This window comes from Chiloscyllium plagiosum, unplaced genomic scaffold, assembly GCF_037043375.1.
Source record: "Chiloscyllium plagiosum isolate Xiang-an unplaced genomic scaffold, Cpla_swu_hap1 HiC_scaffold_32, whole genome shotgun sequence".
Classification (NCBI taxonomy): domain Eukaryota; kingdom Metazoa; phylum Chordata; class Chondrichthyes; order Orectolobiformes; family Hemiscylliidae; genus Chiloscyllium; species Chiloscyllium plagiosum.
In genome coordinates this window covers 38,208,533-38,233,009 of record NW_028270170.1, presented here as the reverse complement: position 1 = coordinate 38,233,009, position 24,477 = coordinate 38,208,533, and the positions used below count along the sequence as shown (strand labels likewise).

General features: G+C 39.8%; 1 protein-coding gene across 1 annotated transcript in view; it reads right to left on the bottom strand.

The window, feature by feature from the left end:
- The window catches only part of LOC122540010 (unconventional myosin-Id), a 533,316-nt gene that overhangs the window by 410,394 nt on the left and 98,445 nt on the right, over positions 1 to 24,477 (bottom strand). The window contains exons 5-9 of the mRNA XM_043675298.2: positions 20,835 to 20,888; positions 19,819 to 19,914; positions 19,025 to 19,141; positions 5,990 to 6,193; positions 1,016 to 1,161 (exon numbers count right to left, since the gene is read on the bottom strand). Of these exons, the coding sequence (XP_043531233.2) occupies positions 1,016 to 1,161; positions 5,990 to 6,193; positions 19,025 to 19,141; positions 19,819 to 19,914; positions 20,835 to 20,888 (617 nt within the window). The remainder of the gene's footprint in view (positions 1 to 1,015; positions 1,162 to 5,989; positions 6,194 to 19,024; positions 19,142 to 19,818; positions 19,915 to 20,834; positions 20,889 to 24,477) is intronic.

The window sequence follows — 24,477 nt, the reverse complement described above, 5'->3', positions numbered from 1 at the left end:
TGTAATGTCAATACTTCCTTCACACTGATTGGTGTTGATGCACAGTCGATGATGTCTCAGTTAGCACGGCTCAATGAAATAAATTTAGTGTTTGTCTATTTTGCTCTGATTAACAATTCAATTGGCTTCATGAGTATAGTACTCAAGCCAAAGTACTATTAGAAAGTTGCAGCAATGTTTTAGGCTGTGAGTGATTTATGCAATGATTCGGACTACTAGCAATCAAAGGTGGACTACAGTTATTTTGTAGAATTTTTAATGAATGTATTGCCTAGAAACACCAATTCCAACATGTATGCACATCATTTAGATGCAATAAATATCTAATATGGGGCACAGCCAACTTGGGGATGGGGAGGGAAACACACTGCACTAATTGAAAACTTCAATTTCTTCTGTGAATGCTCTACTGCCTTATTCTACTTATTTTCTCACAAACCTGTTGATATTGTCAGTTGGAGTGAGGGCCTGAAACAATACAGCTCGGATTCTGCAATTTGTGCTGTTTGTAAGCAAGGATCACCAATTTAGCCTCTATATTGTTTCAACCACAGATGACGGCTGAAATACTAGTTCCTACAGAACAAAGACTATAGTATATGGTTCAGGTATGTTCCACTATAAACTTTAGTCATGCACGTGATCAGAAATCTTCCCATGTGGCTGCAATTACAGAACTTCTCTATATGTTTTCTTTCTTTGCCACCTCCTACCTTCTCAAATGGTATCCCTTATGTTCCAAGTTTTCTCTGACACAGTTTCCATTGGCACCAGGAGTACTCTAATAGCTTATCCAAAATATCCATTTCTCATACGTTAGACAAGACAGTGTTAATAGGCATCATAGCTAAATCCAATGCCACTCCCCTTTGAAATCCATACAAATGGATGCTCAGCATCAGGATTGCTGGCTAATACGATGCAGGAGGATTTGTTTTGCTCACCCCTTGTCCAGATTTGCTGATGCCTGAAGTTCACCCCAATTTTCTCTCACACTGCTCCTTTAATTGCATACCTGTTGTTGTCAAAGATCTCAAAGCCATAGATATCCAGGACACCGATAACAGTGTTCTTCCCATGGATTTTGGCATCATAATTCTTAACTTCAATGATGTCATTAATTCGGTTGACAATCCAGCAGAAAAGCCGATCATATATTGCCTGCAATTTGTGAACAAGCATTGAAACACCAATTAAACTGATGTTAACAATTATTTGTTAAGTAACAACATTCAGAACAATCTAAATCAATGGTTTCACCATGTCAACTCAAAATGATTCATAGGAAGTATAATAGAATTGAGTGCCATTCAGATTAGTTACAGTGCATCTGTAACTACTACTTCCAAGGTATTTCCTTCCTTTCTTCATTTCAATGAATTTATTCCTAGGATATTGTGGCTCTGGAAAGCCAGCACTTATTTCTGATCCATAACTGCCTTGTGGTAATTCACCATATTTTATGCTTCTACAACTGAGTTGCATAATTACACCACTTCAAAAGCGTTTCAAAACTGAAGCTTTGTAGTAACCAGACCAGCAGAACTTCCTTAATGGTTTCTCTCTTATGTCACAAGAAATGTTAGCAAATTTATTAGATCATCCACTACGTGATCAAAACTCTTAATCTCTTGGTTGGATAGTTCCAAAGCCCCAGACACTGCGTGTTTCACATGAACATGGATTTGTGTTCAGAGCTCAGGGTTGTAGAACTTTTTCTTTTGCTTCACTTTAACCTAACATGGACTAGTATTACCAGAGACAAATGCCTTTATAAATATCACAAGTCTCTGATACAATCAAGACCTAAATAACCGTATCAGAAAATCTTCTAACTCTTATTCTTCACTGTTTGAGTAGCAAGGCAAAATCTGTGTTATTTATCCCTACAACCTCAACCAGCCCAAACAATCTTCCAGTATATCTCTGTTTCTTTACTTCTGGCTTCTTCAGCATCTCCAATTTTAAACTACTTTGGCATCAGTGGTCATATCTTCAACCCCTGAGGCTGTAAGCTCGAGAAATCCTTCCATAAACCACCCAACTTCCTACGTCTTTGCCCTCCTGAAAAACGTTTGGTCACTTGCTCGGATATCTTCTGTGACTCAGGGTCAAACCTTGTCCAATAATTCCCCCCAGGATAGGCCATGGGGTTTTGATAAAGAAACTTAAACACAAGTGTTGCTACAGATTCATGAAACTTCAGAGACAGGCTTTCAATATTTACAATCTCTGAACTTAATTTTGAAAACTTGAGATGCATACAGTTGGCCCTTTCTGTGTGAACACAGCCCCAATTTGGTGAGAATTTCTCCATAACTGTAATGCTTTATTCCTTGTACTACGCTAATGAATCTTCACTGCACCTGTTTCATAGTTCTTATACCCTCTCTGCAATGAATACCCACAGCCATTCAATGTTTGAACCATGGCTAGTTATTTTCCTGTACAAATGGAAGATCACTTCCTTGCTCATGTGTTGTGTGACCTTATGTATAGAATACAGTTTGCTTTTCCAAAGACCTTGTCTAGCTGAACTCCTTCAAATATGTACATATTGCACATCTCTGTTCCTCTATTATTCAAATATTAAAGCAGGTTTCCTTCCACTTATTATCTGCTAATAATTTATTGCTTTAAATTTCACATCATTGCATTTGACACCAATCATTCAACTCGACAACCCATTCCTGCCTCCCTGCATGATTCCTCATAACTTGCATAACTATTATTAAGAAAATTAAATCCCTTTTGTGTCAATGTCCAAATTATTTCCAAAATCGAATAACTTGCATAACTATTATTAACAAAATTAAATTCCTTTTGATTCCTGAAATCAATAAATTGATTTAACCCTGCTCTTTAATTTCTGTCTTCAGCCATATCTCTACATTTTCTTTCGTATCATATACCAAAGTTACTGCACAAATGTCTTAAGTAGCACATATCAAATATCTTTTAAAATGAAATTAGAAACTTTGAGCGCAATTTGCTCCAATTCTTTCAACAGAATCACTATTTTCATTACATATCAGCGTGTGAATTTTAGTTTCACATCACTTTAACTTGCAACTTTGCAAACTGCAGAGTGCCAGTCTTCAATCCCAAAACAGTACCCATTTACTAAAAATTTTGGAAAATTATAATCAGTCTACTCTACAGTATCTCTTCCTCACTCCCTTTCAATTTCCTGCAATGCAAATCATCTGGACATGATGCAATTAGAATGGTTAGTCTGCTTTTGAAAACTGGCATCACTACCTCCTTAGATACACTTGCTCTCTTATTTTCACCTTCCTCTAGAAAATATTTATGCAATTTCTTATTTCTTTGCTCTCGAGAATAAGGCAAATACCTTTGATTCTTTTCCTTTCTGACTTATTTTTTTCATGAAAACCATTTCCCTAAACATGCATCTGGAAACATAACACTCAAATTTAGCCAGCTGAAATGTGATTCTGGAACTTGTTTTTAGTGAAGAATGTCTAGGAATGATCATGCATTATAGTGGTCATACAGATGCCGAAAAGCAATTTATTAAAATTTACTCGTTCATAGGATGAGGGCAATACTGGCCAGGCCAGCATCTATTGCCCATACGTAATTATCCAGAAGGCATTTAAGAATCAGCTACATTACTGTGGGTCTGGAGTTACATGTGAGCCAGACCGGGTAAGGATGGCAGCTTCCTTCCCTAAAAGGCATTAGTGAACCAGATGGGTTTACTCTGACAATCAATAATGGATTCTTGAATGCCCTTAATTCCACATATTTATTGAAGTCAAGTTTCGCCATCTTCCATGGAGGGATTCGAACCAGAGACCCCAGCACATTACAGGTCATAGAGTCATACAGATGCACAGCACGAAACAGACCCTTTGGTCCGATTCGTCCATGCCGATTAGATGTCCTAAATTAATCTAGTCCCATTTGCCAACACTTGGCTCATATATCTCTAAACTCTTCTTATTCATACACCCATCCAAATGCCTTTTAATGTTGTAATTGTACCAGCCTCTACCACTTCCTCTGGCACCTCATTCCATACATGCAACACCCTCTGCATGAAAACGTTGCCCTTTAGGTCCCTTTTAAATCTTTCTCTTCTCACCCTAAACCTATGCCCTCTGGTTCTCACTCTCCCATCCCAAGGAAAAGACCTAGTCTATTCACCCTATCTATGCCCCTCATGATTTTATAAACCTCATTAAAGGTCACCCTTCATCCTCCGATGCTCCAAGAAAAATAGCCCCAGCCTATTCAGTCTCTCCCTATAGCTCAAACTCTCCAACCCTGGCAACATTCTAGTAAATCTTTTCTGAACCCTTTCAAGTTTCATCACATCCTTTCGTTCTGCTAGAACATGCATTTCGTTAACGTGAATTTGCTGTAACGCGATTGATGAATCAGGGACACGGTTTCTCAAGTGCAAACTTTTAAAACGTGTTGGCTATAATACGATGACATCACCAACACTAAGTGCTGTTCCTAAAGCATAATTTTTCTATAGGGTGGGGTTGAACAAGAACGCAATTATTGCGTTATCGAAGAACTACCTCCACCTGGGTCTCTGAATTAAGAGTCTAGTTATAATATCACAAAGCCATTGCCTCCCCAAGAGAAAGAGTTTTCCAAAGTCCAAACTAATCCAAATGCCCACATTCTGGTCAAAGGCAATTTATCATTTCTTTTTCCCCATTTATGTTCTTTATGTATTGCCAACATTAAAGTTCATGGTCTACTGAATGAGAACACAACTATGCTTAAGATGGAATAGCTAAGTTACTGTGAAATGTTCTTTTAAGATGTCATGAATTCAGTGATAAAAGTATGACAGTTATTTTTCAGTAGCCAATATTATATTCTATCATGAATTGTTTGGGCACAAATAAAAGACATGAAACAAAATAAAAAAGATCTAACCTTCCAAGTCTGCACTTTCCAGGGATTGTCCAATTTTAATTCTTCTTATAATGACCAAACCCTTACTTTCTCAAATTGAAGTAAATGTGTACATGAAAAATAATGCTTAGATTTAGACTGCTAAGAATTCAATTTAGAATCTTTTAAAATATAGAATGCCTGGGAACGTACATTATTGTTGTCAATACACAAGTCATTGAGAAGCTGTTTTCTCAAGGCGATTGTTTCAGATGCGCACAGCCAGCTCAAAGGCATTTTCTCATGTTTACATAGCTGCCTTAAAAGCAGATCATCAAAATGTAACTGCAACCTTGATTCATTGAAAGCCACTTCATGTTGAAGTATTCCCTGAAGACATCTAGAAGCTGCTTTTATTTTAAATGAACTGTCTGAACAGAGTGTGGTCAACCTTTTCCCTGCTTCTGATATGCTTTACAGTGGGGAAGCCCTTTTATTATCAACTCTAAATTGATGAAATGAAATTAGCCCACATCCCATGAATGAATTACAAAACCTATCCTGCAAACAGATACTAGTGCAGTCATCAGTAGTTATAAAGCGGGATAATGATTTTGGAGGAGATGCAAGCATATGCATCAAACTCAGTTTACAATATGGTATGGAAAAAGATTGTAAGGCAGTATACTTCATAGTTAAACAAAGATTTAGTTATCACAAGGTGGATCTGCCACAACTGCCATAATCACCTTCAAGCAAGGCAACAAAATTTTCCTTTCCAGGTTAAATCTAACCGGTACTGCAAGGTGTAATATCTCCAGTTTCAATACAATGTTCAGTTTTTGCTGTTAAGTCCTGTGAAGCATCTTGGAAATCTAATTTATACATACAATAGAAATCTAACCTGGAGCAGGCTTACCAACAATGAACATAGGTTTAAGTCATAGTTCTGAACATTCTAAATTGTCACTGTTCTGGTTAAAGCACCCTGTTACAAAATAAAGGTATGTGAAATCTGACTATGCTTCCCAGTGATTAGGCTGTCATAAAGACTTGGGGAAATCTTCAATCATCTATTGCACGGCAGGCTTGGTTTTAATTCAGTTACCTTGGCAAATGCATCCCGTCCATAGCTTGCCTCCTGGTCTGTGTGCTGTTTGTCAATCACGTCCCGGCCTGTAGCTACAGTCCGATACATTAAGGCCTTCTCCACAACATCACTTTTTGTTGAAAGCAGCTCTGCAATCACGGATACCAACTTACTATTTTCAATGAAAACCGAGTCACCATCCATTGCAAATTTCAGATTTCCCTGGGTTTTTAAAAAAAGACACAAAAAGGACACACTAAGTCATCATAAATTTCCCTGGTTCATTAAAATGACTTCTAGAAAGAGATTTCCATCTTATAAATAGACACTGATAAAGATCAATAATCAGGAAGACTGCAACATGAACAATAGCAGCAACAACTAGCTAGTTAATTAAACTTTAACATAAGGGTTATTTAAATAAAAGAGCAAAAAAAGCATTGGACAGTTGAAATTAAAACAATATGCTGGAAATGCACAATAAATCTATAAGCATTTGAAAAGACAATCTGTGAAGATTTTGATGTACACTGATCATTGGTATGTAAAGAGAAGAATGCTAGCCTAGAAGCACTTCCTATTGTGTCTCCTTTCGAAAATATCAGTGTAGCCTCATTTATTTAGAATGGTTGTTTGGGAAGGGTTTGGTTTTCTGTGAATGGAACAGTACTTGTGAGATTATGGGGATCATTGCACATGAAATGGAATAGTAACGGAGGCAGAACAGGCAGTACAGGTGCAGGAAATGAGCAACTTTAATAGCAAATAGGACATGAAAGGAAAAGGCAATCATTGTAAAATAAATGAAAACTAAATGAAAGAAAAAACTGATAAGGAAGTGATCGGAACATTTTTAATTAGAGTGGTAAAAATAAAATTAAAAGAATGAAAAGAAATAGAGGAATAAAAATTAAAGGCAAAGACAAAAAATGAATAGAAGCAAAAATCCAGGAAAGCTGAAGTCACTGGTAAAAAGTGAAATTGTCTGAAATATGCAGCAGCTCCATCTGTATCTGAAATTACAGAAAACAGGTTGATCTTTCAGATGCGGAACTCTTGTCAGCATCTTCCTAACCAATTATCTACATCGAACATAGTAACCTCCTCTCTTTGAAGATGATGATTAATACCAGCAATTTCACACAATCACAGAAAGATGCCGCACAAAAATAGGCACACGGCTCCTTCTGCCTGTGCCAGCTCTCTGAAACAGCTATTAATTCAAGACTCCTGTCCTATTCACTACATATCCAATTTTCTTCTAACATTTCCACAATTTCTATGACACTTTTGGCCAGGGCATTTCATACTATAACTTGTCACATAAGAAAATTCTGATCTTCCTTGACTATTTTACTAAATATCTTCAGTCTATATCCCTTGGCTGCCAACCCCATGAAACCTGCTACTCTATCATAACCTCAAAGAGGAAGTCAGCTGTATGCAAGACACATTTTGTCCCCATTTTGGTTAACATAAATTAGCATCTGAACAGTTTGAAGAGGACAATATTCATGGTGAATTATTAAACCTAGGCACCTAAATTTATCCTTTTAATCACTACCTGAACATTTGGTTTCATTTTATATTTGTTTCTGATATGTTTTTAAAACAATGTTAAGGCTCAGAGTAACAAAGAACCATGGAATCATAGAGCAGAAAGAGGTGCAACTCTGGCCCCGATGTCCCCAACAGCTCCTTCCAACCACACATCCAAATTCCTTCTACAAGTTGCTTTTCAGTCTGGTCCCACCACCGTTACATCACATTTCATCTAAATAAAGCAGCAAAACAAGATCCTTCTCCTTTATCAGCTCATTAAGAAAACTAGCTGCAAACCGTCAGAAAAGATGAACTAGGTAGTTCATAGCAGACCTGACTATCAAAAGAAAATATAGTTCCTGTTTCATCTAGAAAGGAGTTTATTTCAAAGCAATTAAGGTAATGAGTTAGCTCAGTAGAAAAGTTCTGTTTGTGCAACTTCCAAACCAGGAGTGTTTAGTTAGAAATCTATAGATTATTAAAAGCTGCAAAAGTCTAAGATCTGGATTTTGCAAATATTCATGAAAAATAAATTCAGAGTTCACAGGATAGAAACTAGGGAGAGTGACATAAGCCCAACTTAAAGATTTTATATGTAGGAGTAATTGCTCTGGTTTGGAATCACTAATATAGTGGCATTGGGGAATAGGTTGATTTTTCTTTGTTTTTCTGGGTATTCTAAATCTTGTAATGATGCTGCTCCTTTAACAAGGTTACGTTGTCTTTGTTTTTTTTCCAGAGGTGATAAAGACACACAGGCTCCATAACGTCTGGGGTGATCTACTTGAGGAAGCTTTTAAGTTTAAAATAGAACACGAGTACAATGAAAGGGGAGTGGCTAGTTCTCCCAGGTCAGCTTTTCTCTGGTTTGGTTTGGGTTGGGTTTTTAGCAGTCTGGCTGTTCAAAGCAAGCAGTCAATTGGTTTTGAGGCTGCTGGTCAAAGAAACAACTACGTGGAAGGTGTTCCATGCTGAATCTCTCTGACATCTCCCCTGTAAGACCCGGTCTTTGATTTTATTTTTTTTGCCAAGGGGAGTTTATGGGGATTGTTGCAGGAATTTGGAATAGTATCTTTAAGTTGGTATAGTTTGTTGTGTTTTTGGATAGGTTAAATTATTCTACATTCAGTTTTCTATTGTTTGTTCATTTGGCAATCTTGCAAATAAATTCTGTTTTATTTAAAACTAAGTGGTTGGGCCAGCTGCATCATTCCTGGAATATCCACTATACACCTGCTTAAAACACTAGCAAAGTTAGGATCCAGGCTGCTTTCTTGAACTATCCTGAGGGGGCTCTGGCCTGGCCCATAATAACCTTGATAAATTGCTTTACGTTTTACTTACTTCTGTCCTTTGTGTAATAAACTTCTGATCTGTTGTTAAAGAAAACCTGTAGCTTCAGGTTTCAGTGAATGAACACCACATCAAATAAAACTAGAGAAAGGAAATGATCTATCAAGCCTGATTTAATTCTGGGATTGGATTTATCCAGTCACCTGTTCTGGTGATTCACGTGGCCCTGAAAAACTCTTGAATTATAGAAAGGAAGTTGGAGAGCTGTCCTTGTACACAGCCAACAGTCCTCCTTCAAAAAACAAAATCCACATTTCACTAATTATTTTGCTTACTGCTGCGTTTTGGAGACTTGTTAAGCAAAACATTATTCTTAAATTTGCTGGCATGACAACAGATAAAAATATCATAATGTTCCCAACAGCTACAATAAGGTGCGTTATGTAAATACCAATCTCTGTCATTGGTTATGCAATAGTTTTATATTGATAAAGATTTTGTTCATCTCATTAGCTCCTGTAACTACAAGTTTGGTTAGGGGATAGCTTCTGGATTTGATCATTGCTACTGTTTTACTTCAGATGTTCCAGGAAGACAAGATCTGACCTACAGTCACTCCTAACTATGTCAGGTTGGAATCATGCTTTAGTCTCTGGTTAACCATATGGGTGGCATTGTGGAGGCAAATCTACTGTATATTATATTGGAGGAATTCAGCAGGTGACACTAGATATGATAAGGATATGATGCTTGACATTGAATACACCTTGAATATTTTTGAATGCCTTGAATACACTATACAAATGCAAGCTCATGTTTACAGGTCATTTTTATTTCTGTTAAGTAAAATTGTGGCTGGCACTGATCCCTGGGTTAGTCTGAGGGTCAGCCTTCTCAATGTGCTTCTCCCTTGCTAAAGCTGGACGAAATCATAGAGACCCAACAGTGTGGAAACAGACCATTTGGTCAGCGAGTCCACACCATTCCTTGGAAGAGCATCCCACCCAGACCCATCCACATACCCTAACCTGCATTGCCCACCTAACGTGCACATCCTGGACACTATGGGACAATTTAGCATGGTCAATCCACCTAACCTGCACATCTTTGGACTCTGGGAGGAAACTGAAGCACCCAGAGGAAACCTACACAGACACGGAGAGAATATGCAAAATCCACATATATAGTTACCCGAGCGTGCAATCAAACCTGGGTCCCTGGCAGAGAAACAGCACTGTCCCACCGAATACCAAATAGTTTGTGGCAAAGCAGTGTTTTAGTAACTTTTAAGACCAGAGTTCAAAGCGGAGGAAAAATGTACTACACTGTATTACAGTGTACTACACTGAATCAAAAGCAGCCCTGTGGTCCAGTTTTATGACATTTGTCTTCAGGTTCCTCAAAAATGCAATGTCTGATGTTTGTGGGGAGTGCCAGAACTTGACCACAGATGCTCTGCCCTTTCCAAAGCAGCTTGGTTGACTTCAAAGATGGTCTCTTCTTCCAGAGAGATAAAATACAGGATACGACGCTCGACATTACTGTCTTAAATAAACTATATAAATGCAAACTCATGTAGCAGGTGGCTAGTCTATACTCACTTTATCAATTTATAAAAAAGAAATTCACTCATATCTCCAAATATAAATGATAACATGACTTTCTAAGAATGGCAAAAACAATGGAATACAAACCCTGTCAAATGCCCTACTGGAGACCCTTAGCACTATTTGGGTCAGCATGGTGGCTCAGTAGTTATCATTGCTGCCTTACAGCGCAAGGGGCAAGGGTATGATCCCACCAGTGGATGACTCTGTGTAGACGTTGCACATTCTCCCTCTGTCTGCGTGGGTTTCTGCTGGGTGCTCCAGTTTCCTCCCACAGTCCAAAGATGTGCAGGTTAGGCAGACTGGCCATGCTAAATTGCCTGTAGTGTCCATGGATATGTAGGCTAGGTGGATTAGCCATGGGGAATGCACAGTTACAGGGATAGTGTAGGCACAGGTCTGGGTGGGATACTCTTCAGGGAGTTGGTGTGGATTTGACGGTCTGAATGGCCTGCTTCCACACTCTGGGGATTCTCTGTTTCTAAGATAACTGTTGTGTGCCAGTACAGCTAGATTGTGCTAAGAACAGGGAAGTTGTGCCCCATGATCTAACCAGTATTTCTTATTAAGACAAAAGCATTAAAGCAGGCCATTATCATAGTGATGTTTATTGAACCTTGCTGTGCACAATTGGCTGCTGCACTTCCTATATCAAAACAGTGATGACACTACATTGACTATATAATATTGTGTGAACGGTGCTGTTATTAATCTAAAGTCATTCTTTATTTTTTTCTTTATTATTAGAATAAAAGGGTTTAATCTCTGGATCTCACAGCCAACAGCAACAATAAAGGAAATATATCAGTGCCACTAAATCCTGTGGGAAGTGTGGGACTTGCAGGCTGCTTCATATCTATATACAGTGTCAAATACAAGTAGCTCACTGAACTACTATGAAACTAACATCTCTCAAGGAGTCATTGGACTGATGTCAAGTAACAGTCTTCCGATACCTTGCAACACCAAAGACAATACAAAGGGGGAACCTATCAGCAAGCCGCAGGAGTTGTACAGCTCATGAACAGAAATAACAGTGACACAATCATATCAGCACTACACCTTCACATAAATCATCATTAAAGTGACATCTTTGCAAACACCAGCTCACTTCCTGTGTTGCACATTTAAACTGGCTAAAGCGAGATGATCTATTGCTAAACATGAAATCTACTGCAAAGCTGTGTGTACCAGGACAATTCACTACAAATGAAAATGTAATCTATTTCATTTTCGTTTCACAATTCAAAAAAGCAACCATCATGCAACTTATTCTTTGTGTTACATTCAATCCTATGACAATTGGATTTTGCAACTCATGCTGTTTGCCCAATCCCCTGGCAATGGAATTATTTTCACAAGTCTCCACAATTTTTAATGGGTGCACCAAATTCAACTGTATAAATACAGAGAATCTCTATTAAAATAGACATTGTGTTAACGGACATAAAATTATGCAAAGCTGACCTTTTCAAAATAGCAATTTACTTTAAGAATTCCGATTTCAAGCTTGAGGCATTTACCCAACTTTCAGTCCATTTCAAAATGTGTTCTCCCTTTTCCCTGCTCTCTTGAATTCAAAATATTTGAATTTAATTCTCAATCTCTGGTGCCTCACATAAGTGGACAGCACCTAAAATTATACAGAATTTACAGCCTAGAAACCAGGCCTGTGACTCATCAGCTTTATGTTGGTGTTTATGCTCCACAGGAACTCTCTCCTTTCCTACTTCATCTGACCATATTGGAACATCTCACTATTTTTTCCTGCCTCACCGTGCTTTTTCACCAAAGGCTAAAACAAAAGCAGAACAATTTGGAAATAATTGTTATTGTGGGAGCTCCATTTTGAAGTAGACAAGTCAGACCAACCTGTACCACTTTCCACTTTGAGTGTTTTCTTTCCTTCTGGATTAGTTTCCCCATGAGTGGATCTACACCCTTTGCTTAATTTCCTCCTTGAGACAGTAAAGTTCCATACTGTAAGCACTGTCCAGGTAAAAGAGTTTTCTCCTAAACAGTGTGTTAGATTTAATAGTCACATCTCATATTTAGGACTGATGGTGGTGGATTTCCCCATTAGTGAAAATGTCGTCTTTAGTTTTGAAGTACTTTTGAAATGTAGCAAATCAGGTCTTCACCCATCCCCTCCGCTGCAACCCTCTGTCCCACAACCACCACCACCAACCCGCCCCCCCCACCCCACATACCTAATCTTCTTTCTGGCAAAAAAGGTTACAGACTCTTCAGCCTTTCTGAATTACTACAACTTCTGACTTCAGAATTTTTACCTGTAGATCCTTTGGCACTTTCTTATAAGCTTCTTATAAAATGGAACCAAATTGCACACAATATTTATATTAAGCATTAGACAGACAGAGATAAATGTCTGTTATCCAACTCATATGGACAAAAGATCCCAACTGTGAGAACCCTTTTAAATACCTTTTAAACCCAGGCAATTGCTTCCTTTGTTTTGAAATTTCTATCGCTCTGTAAACTGATACAGTCAAAACAGTGTCTGAACACCTCCCCGATGAGTATCAGTTGATTATTTGGCTGTAAAGAACTTTACAACCAAGTTCAATCTTGTTGTCCACCCACAATTTCTTCTGGCAGAGGTGGCTAGACTGACATCAGAAACAGACATGTACAAAGCAGCACTGACTTTCTCTCTCCCTTAATTTAGGCTAAATAGAATCCATAGCAACTGATTCACCAGCTGAGGAGAATTATTCTACAGAAATTCAGCTTCTCTAAAATTAAGCCTTACCTAATGTAACTTGTAATATGTAAAACAGTAAAAGGTGTTTGTCTGTAACCACGTTTCAATGGAATGAAGTGATCAATAAATTCCATAGTTAAGATCTGCCAAGGGCAAGGTGATGCAAAGTTTGGGGGATAAACAACTGAAAAAAAAATGAAGATTTTGAAGATATTCTAAGTTTAAATAAGGACGCAAAGCAAGAAATTAGATGAGATGTCTATTGCAACCTTTTCATTAAATTTAGTGTGATTTTGTGGTCACACCCTTCCCCTTAGTGAGGATTATTGTTTGTTGATTCTTTGATTGTGGAAGATAATGGCCAACATGCTGTGAGGTATTAAGGAACAATCACACACTGGAATCAAAGTAAAACTGACCAGTGGCAGGAAAACAAACCTTTCATTTTCCCAGCAAAGGAATAGCTACTTTGCTGGTCATAACTTCTAGACCACTGGTTGGAGCTCTACTTCATAACTTCAATTGATTTTTGTCGAGCAAGGGTATTAAAGAACATGAAACCAAAGTGGATAAATAATTGAATTGAAAAGCGGATTAATGGTGGACCAAGCTTAAGAGGCTTTTTTTTTCTTATGCATTTACTGGAAGTGGGTATCACAGTCTTCTCCAACATTTATTGCCCACCCCTCATTGTCCAGAGGCCAGTTAAGAGTCAACTGCACTGAGAGAGTCCGGAGTCACATGTAGACTAGGCTAGGTAAGGACAGCCGATTTCCTTCTCTAAAGGACATTAGTGAATCAGACTTTTGTTTTTCTGACAATTGTTATGGGCTAGGCCAGACCCCCTCAAAATATTTTAAGGTAGCACAGACCTTAACTTTTCTTATTTTAAAGGCAGAATGTGAAATGGATATTCCAGGAGTGATGCAGCTGATTAAACCACTTGGCTTGAAGCAAACAGAATTTAACACTACAATTGAAACATGAACAAAAGAAAACAGAATAAAGAATAACTTAACTATTTGAAACCCCAACCAACTCAACACAGCAACTTAACTAAGCAGCTATTTCAATTCCCACAACGTCCAATAAACATATCCCTTGGCAAAAAGGTAAATTCAAATGCATGAGGAAACAACTTTCAAAGAGATTTCAGAGAGAAAGCCAGCCAGGAACCATCTGCTGAAGCTTTGAACCTTTCTTTACTGTAGCAGCTCATGACTGTTACAGCTAAACAAAACTAGAAAAAAACCTGAACTGCGAGAACTGGCCACACCACAAACAGGCAGAAAACTAGCCACCAGTATACATGAACACCAACTAGCCACAAAACGACATGACCCTCTCTCACGAGTATCCTTACATACAGATAAGGAAGGATGCCACTTCGAGTGGGACAACACATCCATCTTAGGACAAGTCAAACAGAGATATGCATGAGAATTCCTAGAAGCATGGCATTCCAATCGGAACTATCAACAAACACATCGAGTTAGACCCCATCTACCACCCCCTGAGAAACAGAACAGGAAATGACATCACCACCGGAAATGACATCACCATGACAATGACATGACACAAAGAAACCCAAACATATAAATAGAAAGCAGGAATCATGTACAGTGCTTCACCTGAGGCCCACTGAAGATGTTACCTAGTAGGATGACGAAGCATCTGGAAATGAACCTCCCAGCTCAGCGAGCAAACCCACATCCAGAACCTCAACCTGAGCTACAAATCTTTTCAAAACTCATTATGGCTACTCCCCAGCCATTTGTCAAAATAAGCTCTTTCCCAGATATTTCAGCACCTCTGCCTTTATGACTTCTTGAAAGAAAACAAGGACAAAATAACCTTGTTAAAATGACAGCATAATCACACAATCGATGGTTTAATTGTTATCAGTGTACTCTTAATTCCAGACTTTTTTTTATTAAGTTCAAATTTCACAACATTATGGCCAAATTTAAACCCAGGTGCCCAGATCATTACCCGAGTTTCTGGATTAACAGTCTACTGACAATAGCACAAAGCCAATGCCAATGCCTTCCAAAATTGTATGCTGAAAATATTGTGGATTTCTATTCTCAACTGCTAAGTTGCTACTCTAAGATCAGCATTAAGCTACCTCACCAGGTCAATACCACCAACTAGAAGACAGTGTGGGAATGGACTAGTTCAGTTTTCAATAAATTAAATCCTTCGCTGTTCACTAACACAATTTTCGACTTTTACTATGTTTACATCTTTAAAAGGAAATAACACAGCCATGTCAAATGCACCACAGTTAATGCAGTCTAAATTGTAATTCGGGGCAAATTTTAGTCACAATATGGTATTAAGGCATGAAAGCATAGAGTAGTGAAAGAAAACTTGGAGTGCAAATATTCAGTTACACATATATCAGTCTTGTAAATATTCTGTAATCTCTCACGATGGGCATTCAAACTCTGCAACTGGCAGTATGGGAGGAGTATAAAGCTGGCTTTAATTATGGAATCGTAAGTTATATAGAAATGTGGCCAGTAGATGGTGCTGTGTGACAATGATACCTGCATAGACAAACAGCACCCAGGCATTAGTGAACCGAATACAAGAATGAGGAGCAGGAGGAGGCAATATTGCCCCTTGAGCCTGCTCTGCCATTTGATACAATCATAACTGATCTTATCTCAGCCTCAACTCTACTTTCCGGTCTGTTCTCTATAACTCTTTATGCCAGTGACCATGGATGATTAGATTAGATTAGATTCCCTACAGTGTGGAAACAGGCCCTTTAGCCCAACAACTCCACACTGACCCTCCAAAGAGTAACCTACCCAGACCCATTTCTCTCTGACTAATGCCCCTAACACTATGGGCAATTTAACATGGCCAATTCACCTGACCTGCACAACTTTGGACAATAGGAGGAAGCCGGAGCACCCGGAGGAAACCCACGCAGACACAGGGAGAATATGCAAACAACACACGGACAGTCGCCCAAGGCTGGAATCAAACCTGGGAATCTGGTGCTGTGAGGCAGCAGTGCTAACCACTGAGCCACCGTGCCGCCTGGATGAGGTGGACATTCAGATTCAGTCTGATCTTATTCAAGATTAATTTCAACACATCATTAAAATTAAGTATTTTCATAGTTAAAAATCACACAACACCAGGTTATAGTCCAACAGGTTTAATTGGAAGCACACTAGCTTTCGGAGTGCTGCTCCTTCATCAGCCACCAGATAGATGAACAAATCAATGGGACACCTAGGAGCTCATACATCTCTGGCCTCATAGCAGAAGCAGTGATGCAAAAACTGGGATACACAGCCCTCCCACAAAATTACCCAAACATTGATAACACTTTTGTTATTAAGAAAGCAGAAATCGTGAGCACACATCATTTTATCAATACCATACTCACAGGGATAAGATTTACAGGAGAGGAAACAACCAACTCCCATTCCTGCATGTTCTGGTACAAAGAACACAGAACGGTGAATGCACCACAAAACTGTACAGGAAAGCCACATACATGCACCAGATCCTGAACTACAACAGCAACCACCTGAACACAAAAAAGAGAAGCTGCATCAGAACCCTGTTCAAAAGGACGACAACACACTTCAGCACCCAACCTATGAAGGGAAGAACACCACCTCAACAGAGTATTTGTCAAGAATGGATATCTCCGCAACTTCATCCACAGATGCCTAACAAACAACAAGACAAGGACATAACATGGCTTAACTCACTAGCCACGCTGCCTTAAATAAAAAATACGTCGGAATTGACAGCCAGACTCCTCTGACCACTCAGGTTTGTGACAGCCAGGCTCAGACAACAACTCACCAGGACAAAAGACTTTATACACACCATGTGCAAGACAAACATAATTTACAAGGTTCAATGTAAATTAACATTGCAATGTAAATAAACTGCATGAAACACTGCATAGGGCAATCAGGCAGACAACTAGCAATCCGCATCCATGAACACCATACATACAGATGACAAAGACCACAAATTCAACTGGGATAACAAAACAACCATAGGACAAGTTAAACTGAGGGCAGCTAGAGAACTTCTAGAAGGGTGGCACTCATCCATGGACTCCATCAACAAACACATGGACCCAGACCCAATAAACCGGCCACGACAATGAACAACCAGAACCAGCAGCTGGAACAGAACCAAATATTCCAGAAGACACAGTACAGCAGCGCTTCACAGGAAGCTCCAAAGCACCGAGGATGTCACCGAGACAGGGGATGAAACATCTGTAAATCAACTTCTCAGCTTGGCAAACATACCCGCAACTACGTTCACTAAACTCACGTACAGAATAAGTAAATTGCTCTCTATAGAAAATCTAATAGATGAGGCCCATATTTGCTGAATTGTTACACAATGAGAAGTGTCTTCACTGAACTCAAATTCATAAATGACTTTCTTGGCAGATGCTTCCTCAGACTGGGAAGTGTAGAAGCAGGTGTCTGAATCATAGGAAAGGGGTCAAACATTTAGACCCATGATGATGAGAATTTCTTCACTGAAAAAGGATCTAGGCCTTTGATATTCGCCCCTGCAGAGAACGGTAGATGGTCCAGTCAGTGAGCACATTGACATGGAGATCCAAGGATGTCCAGATCTTAATGGAATGAACAGATAACATGGATTGTTCAGGAAGGTTGGGTGACACAGATTATCCAGGAAGGTATTAAATAGCAGGGTGAAAGGGCCAAATGGACTACTCTTGCTCCACATTATTGTAGCAATAATTGAGATGACCAAGAGAGTGGTTGAAGAGATAGATTTTAAGCCTCCTATGCTGAAGCGAGTCAGCAAAGTTAGCAAGATATCCAAACAGTTGAACCACAAGATCGAAAGAGGTTTGTAAATTAATATCCTTTAACCTGGTTATGTACTCCTCTCATGGAATAAGGGATAAATAAAGTTTATACTTCCACCAAGTCTCATCTGCTGCACATCTCATTTCTTATACAGTTAATGGAAGGGACCTGGGGAGTGTTGTTGAACAGTTGGACCTAGGGATAGAAGGGCATAGTTCTTTGAAAGTGACATCACATGCAGAGAGGGTGCTGGAGTGGCAGTCGGCATGCTTTCCTTCATTGGTCAGTACATTGAGTATAGCAGTTAGGACATGTTGTGGCTTTACAAGACATTGGTAATGCCTCATTTGGAATATTGTGTACAATTCTGGTCGCAGTGTTATAGGAAGAATGTTTTCAAACTAGAAAGGGTGCAGAAACAAAATCACAAAGGATGCTGCCCGGACTGATGAGTTTGTGTTATAAGGAGAAGCTGGATAAGCTGAGACAATTTTCCCTGGAGCGTCAAAGGCTGAGGGGTGACCTTACAGAGGTTTTATAAAACCTTGAGGGGCATGGATTGGGTGAATAGCCAACCAAGGTCTTTTTCCAAGGATAGGGGAGATCAAAACTAGACAACATAGGTCTAAAATGAGAGGGAAAAGATTTAAAAGGTACTTAAGGGGCAACGTTTTTACACACAGTCGTGCATATATGGAATGAACTGTCAGAGGGAGTGATAGAGGCGGGCTCGGTTACAACACTTAAAAGACATTTGGACATGTACATGAATAGGAAAGATTTGGAGGGCTACAGACCAAAGGCAGGCTAATGGGACTAGTTTAGTTTGGGATACCTGGTCGGCATGGACGAGCTTGACCAAAGGGTCTGTTTCAGTGCTATATGACTATGTTTGCTTTACTCTCATCCAGAAAATACTTTGCATTCATTTATATTATGGTGCAATATTCCAAGCAGGTCAGCTTGAACATACTTGGATATGATTGTACAGTAATCTCCATTTATTGAAAAGGTGTGTTTTCACTCACTGCAGAAACAGAGAACCTACCAGGTGCAGAATAGTGGCCAGAATTTTGTAGACCGTCTGAATCTCTTCAGGAGTGAAACCAATCACTTTCATTGCATCTGCAACTGCTTTAAATTCTGCAGCATCGTTTATAGCAGACTGTGTGCAAAAGGATAATTAAACTTTAGGAAAGCATTTCACAATCAGTGCGAACAGACTCTATATTATTGATTACACAAAATAATTTTCATTCAATATTTCCCAATGCACTTACATTTACAACTAATCCATAGATTCTGCAAAGGAATTAGTGAGCTCATTTAGCCATTACAGAGACTAAATGGCCCTAGCTTCTCAGGTACTTCATCTGAGTCAGGTTTGTACATCTTGTTGCAAATCATAGAAAAAAAATCTCTGGTTCAGGGAGGATACAGTTAACCTGTGTTTCCGCTCCTGGTCTCAACCCACAGACTCCTCGAGTGAAGGTGCATACACGAACAGAGGCATGGAACTGTGCTCAGCTGTAATGTAACCTACCAGATGTCTCTTTCCCACCTCATTCCTAGCCAGCCAAAAATCCCAGCATAGGGCAAGGAAGTGCCTTTTCAGAGGCAGTGGTCTTTAAAAGAAGGAAGTATTGATTCATTCCAATTCCCATTGACAGAAATGTTTCTAGAGGGATGGGAAGGATGCATGGAATAAACAGCAAATTTCCAGTTCCACATTTTGGAAAAATAGTTTTTAACTGGTATTATATTCCAGTTGTTGCATAATCGCTAGGAAGCAAAAAAAAAAGTTGCTTGATTTCTCTCTCTAGTCACACACTATAGCCTTACCTTCAGTACTCCACCGGCCTTGATGAAGTTGTAGGCAGTTGGATCTTTCTGAATGTGCAAGGTTCGTAGCAATTTCTCAGGACCACCCAACAGTAACTAAAATATGAACACATCATTTTCAAATCAAAGCACATAAGAAGCAGTTATACCAGTATCAAATATTATTTCTATCATGCAGAAATGGTTTTGGTGAGGCCAATAACCTGCAGAGGCTATTTGCAAATACCCTCATTCCCTAGTTTGGTTAGTCTCTTCCACGTTGGTTTGACTGTTGTGACATTCCCAATACTCCTGAAACAAAAGCTTTGCACAACTAGTGATAACACAACTAGTACAGTACACTGTCTGGCATACCAAAATAGGTATTTTTCATCAACCTGCTCAGGTATGTGATGACATATTTCTGAAGCAGGTGGGACTTGAATGTAGACCTTCTGGTTCACAGGCAAGGACATTACGACTGTGCCACAAGAACCATTTTACTAAAAAGAGTACTTGCTAATTTTATTAGGGTCAGTGCACGTTTAAAGTTTATTGATTGAAATGACCAGTCAGACCACCCTGGGGCTTCCAGCAGTTCTGTACAGCCTCTTTCTTTATCAGGACCTGAAGCATTAGCATCACTGGAAGAAGAGACTTTTACTCCCATGTCAGCAATGGGCAAATCCTCCAATGGCCACCAAACACCCAGCCTTATACTAGAAGATCACAGGTCTTCATGCCCAGTCTGTGAGAAGGAGGCTGGCCTCAACAGCAGCACATTGGGACCCAACACATGGCTTCACATTTCTGGGTACATCGATGGACAAGTAATCAGCCAGACTTTTTGCCTATAAATACTTGATCTAGGCTGACGCCAAAAGCACTGTAATGAGGGAACACTGCAGTGTCAGAGGTATCACCCCTTAAATTATACTTTAAGCTAAGGCTCCGTCTGCCCCCAGAATCAAACATTTCACAAGGACTTGAATGATCTGATCAGGTTATGAATCATGTATTTATTTGTTGATACTAACCTGATAAAAGGAGTGGAAGTTTCGTTCTCCTTGCTGCTGCACTATAACCCGAGACTGTCAAACAAACACCATTAAAGTTTTAGATAAAGCAACAACTCTCCAGAATTTAAAACACTCATTGATGATTCATATGCAAATATTTGATCCCCTCAAAATAACTCACTGAGCTAATGGAATAACTAATAAAATTGCAAATACTAATTCTGCAGGGTTGTGTAAACCCGAGAAAGTAGGCACCAAAGTTAAAAATAACACAGCAAGTATTCTTCCCATCAGAGTAAAATATACTTAAACTCAAAATGGGTACTCATCAGCAGAAATTAGCAGGAAGACCTTGCCCAAGGAAGTACTAAACCAACACCCTATGTTTCCTCTTTGAGTTTAAAGGTTTAAAGGTTTAATTTATTTAACCACAGTTTTCGCATTTCAGGTAAAGTATCTTTAGGAATTACCATGCTTTAAAGGAGCCAGAACCCACGTTTGATTCCAGCCTGGGGTGACTGCCTGTGTGGAGTTTGCAAGTTCTCCTAGTGTCTGAATGGAATGGTCTTCGGAGGGTTGGTGCAGACTCAATGGGCTGTAAGGCCTCTATCTGCACTTTAGGGATTCTATGATTCTATGTTTGTAATGGCTGCCAGATTGCACACAACGGCGTTTACAGCTCAAGTAAGAGGTCAAATCACAATGGCAAGTCAGCCAATACATCAAGTTCAATGGCATTTATCTAAACATCCCCTTTTACACAACAAAATCCATACACTAATACTTTCAGTTACAAATTGCACAAGTTAATTAATATACATAGTAACAAAGAAAATTTAACTCATTATCAAAACAGTATATTAACTCTAGCCTCTATACAACCATTGCATACATAGTCTTTATATCATATAAGTTTCCTATAATGGGTGTGCACAACTGTTATTGACTGACTGGTATCTAATTGCTGATATGATGGGGTTTTAATTCCCAGTGTATCGTTGCCATGCTAACAGTTATAAATCATCCATTTCCATTGCTGGGGTACTGTTGCCCTCTGGGACTGATGCCTGCTTTTCCAGTTATACATAAAATGTCTGCAGTTACATTAATGTATTTGATTGTTCACTTTTACTGCATCTGATCAAAGTGACAATCTGCTCAACAGTTTCCAAGTTGTTATGTGGTTGGGCTATGGTGTAACATTTTCATTCTGACTGATTCTCAATCGCTTACCTCCAGAAATGACTTAGCAGTTTAATCAAACTGAAATTCAGTTTTTGTTTCACCTTGATTTTGGTACTCGCCCTTTAGTACTCTGCCATCATTAGGGAATTTTACTATTCAAGTTTTACTATTTTACTATTACTAGAGGCACTTTGATTAGATTAGATTAGATTAGATTAGATTACTTACAGTGTGGAAACAGGCCCTTCGGCCCAACAAGTCCACACCGCCCCGCAGAAGTGCAACCCACCCATACCCCTTACCTAACACTACGGGCAATTTAGCATGGCCAATTCACGTAACCTGCACTTCTTTGGACTGTGGGAGGAAACCGGAGCACCCGGAGGAAACCCACGCAGACACGGGGAGAATGTGCAAACTCCACACAGTCAGTCGCCTGAGGCGGGATTGAACCCAGGTCTCTGGCGCTGTGAGGCAGCAGTGCTAACCACTGTGCCACAGTGCCGTATGATACCTGTTGTTGGAATTTACAATGTCTCATGGTTTCAGAAGATGTATTTTTCCTCTCAACACAATCCTGCACTGGATTTGCTAGACATTTTTTATGATCCCTTTAGCAAATGTATGGTAGTGTGGCTAGTCCTTTGGATTGCAGCATGTCCTCATTCCGTTATCGCAACCCAAAGGACTAGCCACACTACCATACATCAAGAGCATTTCTGAACTGACAGCCAGACTACTGCGACCAATAGGACTCATAACAGCACACAAACCAACAGCCACTCTCGTTTCGGGCATAAGCCTTTCCTGAAGAAGGGCTTATGCTCGAAACTTCGATTCTCCTGTTCCTTGGATGCTGCCTGACCTGCTGCGCTTTTCCAGCAACACATTTTCAGCTCTGATCTCCAGCATCTGCAGCCCTCACTTTCTCCTCGAAGAACAGCCACTTTCAGACAACAACTCACCAGGACAAAGGACCCGATACCCAGCATGAGCAAAACCAATGTAGTGTACAAAATTCCATGCAAGGACTGCACAAAACACTACATAGGACAAACAGGAAGACAGCTAATGATCCGCATCCGTGAACACCAACTCGCCACAAAACGACACGACCAGCTATCCTTAGTAGTCACACACTCAGATATCAAACAACATGAGTTTGACTGGGACAGCACTACTATTAAAGGACAAGCCAAACAGAACAGCCTGGGAATTCCTAGAGGCATGGCATTCATCCACAGATTCAATCAATAAGCACATCGACCTGGACCCAATATACCGGCCACTGCAGCGGACAGCTGGAACTGACAACCGGAAGCGGGAGATACAAATCACTATAAATGCCGGAGGAAACATCACAGAAGCGCTTCACAGGAGGCTCCCAAGCACTGAGGATGTCACCTAGACAGGGGACGAAACGTCTGCAACACAAATTCCCAGCTCGGCGAACAGAACCACAACAACGAGCACCCGAGCTACAAATCATCTCACAAACCTTGATCACCTTTCACTTTCATAGCAGCAAGGAATGGAAAATGTATAGCCATTTTAATTCAGCCAGCAATTAAAAGTTGCAAATTAATTTTTAAAACCTTTTTCCACCCTAGTAAGTGCTCTCCTCCCATTTCATAGAGCTGTACAGCATGGAAACAGACCCTTCGATCCAACTCGTCCATGCCAACCAGATATCCCAATCCAATCTAGTCCGACCTGCCAGCACCTGGCCCATATCCCTCCAAACCCTGCCTATTCATATACCCATCCAAATGCCTCTTAAATGTTGCAATTGTACCAGCCGCCACCACTTCGTCTGGCAGATCATTACATACACATACCACCCTGTGTGAAAAAGTTGCCCCATGGGTCTCTTTCTTATCTTTCCCCTCTCACCCTAAACCTATGCCCTCTAGTTCTGGACTCCCTGACCCCAGGAAAAATACTTTGCCTATTTACACTATCCATGCCCCTCATAATTTTGTAAACCTCTATAAGGTCACCCCTCAGCCTCTGACGCTCCAGGGAAAACAGCCTCAGCCTGTTCACCCTCTCCCTGTAGCTCAAATCCTCCAACCCTGGTAACATCCTTGCAAATCTTTTCTGAACCCTTTCAAGTTTCACAACATCTTTCCGATAGGAAGGAGACTAGAATTGCATACAATATTCCAACAATGGCCTAACCAATGTTCTGTACAGCCGCAACATGACCTCCCAACTCCTGTACTCAATACTCTGACCAATAAAGGAAAGCATACCAAACGCCTTCTTCACTACCCTAGCTACCTGCAACTCCAAGGAGCTATGAACCTGCACTCCAAGGTCTCTTTGTTCAGCAACACTCCCTAGGACCTTACCATTAAGTGTATAAGTCCTTCTAAGATTTGCTTTCCCAAAATGCAGCACCTTGCATTTATCTGAATTAAACTCCATCTCAGCCCATTGGCCCATCTGGTCAAGATCCTGTTGTAATCTGAGG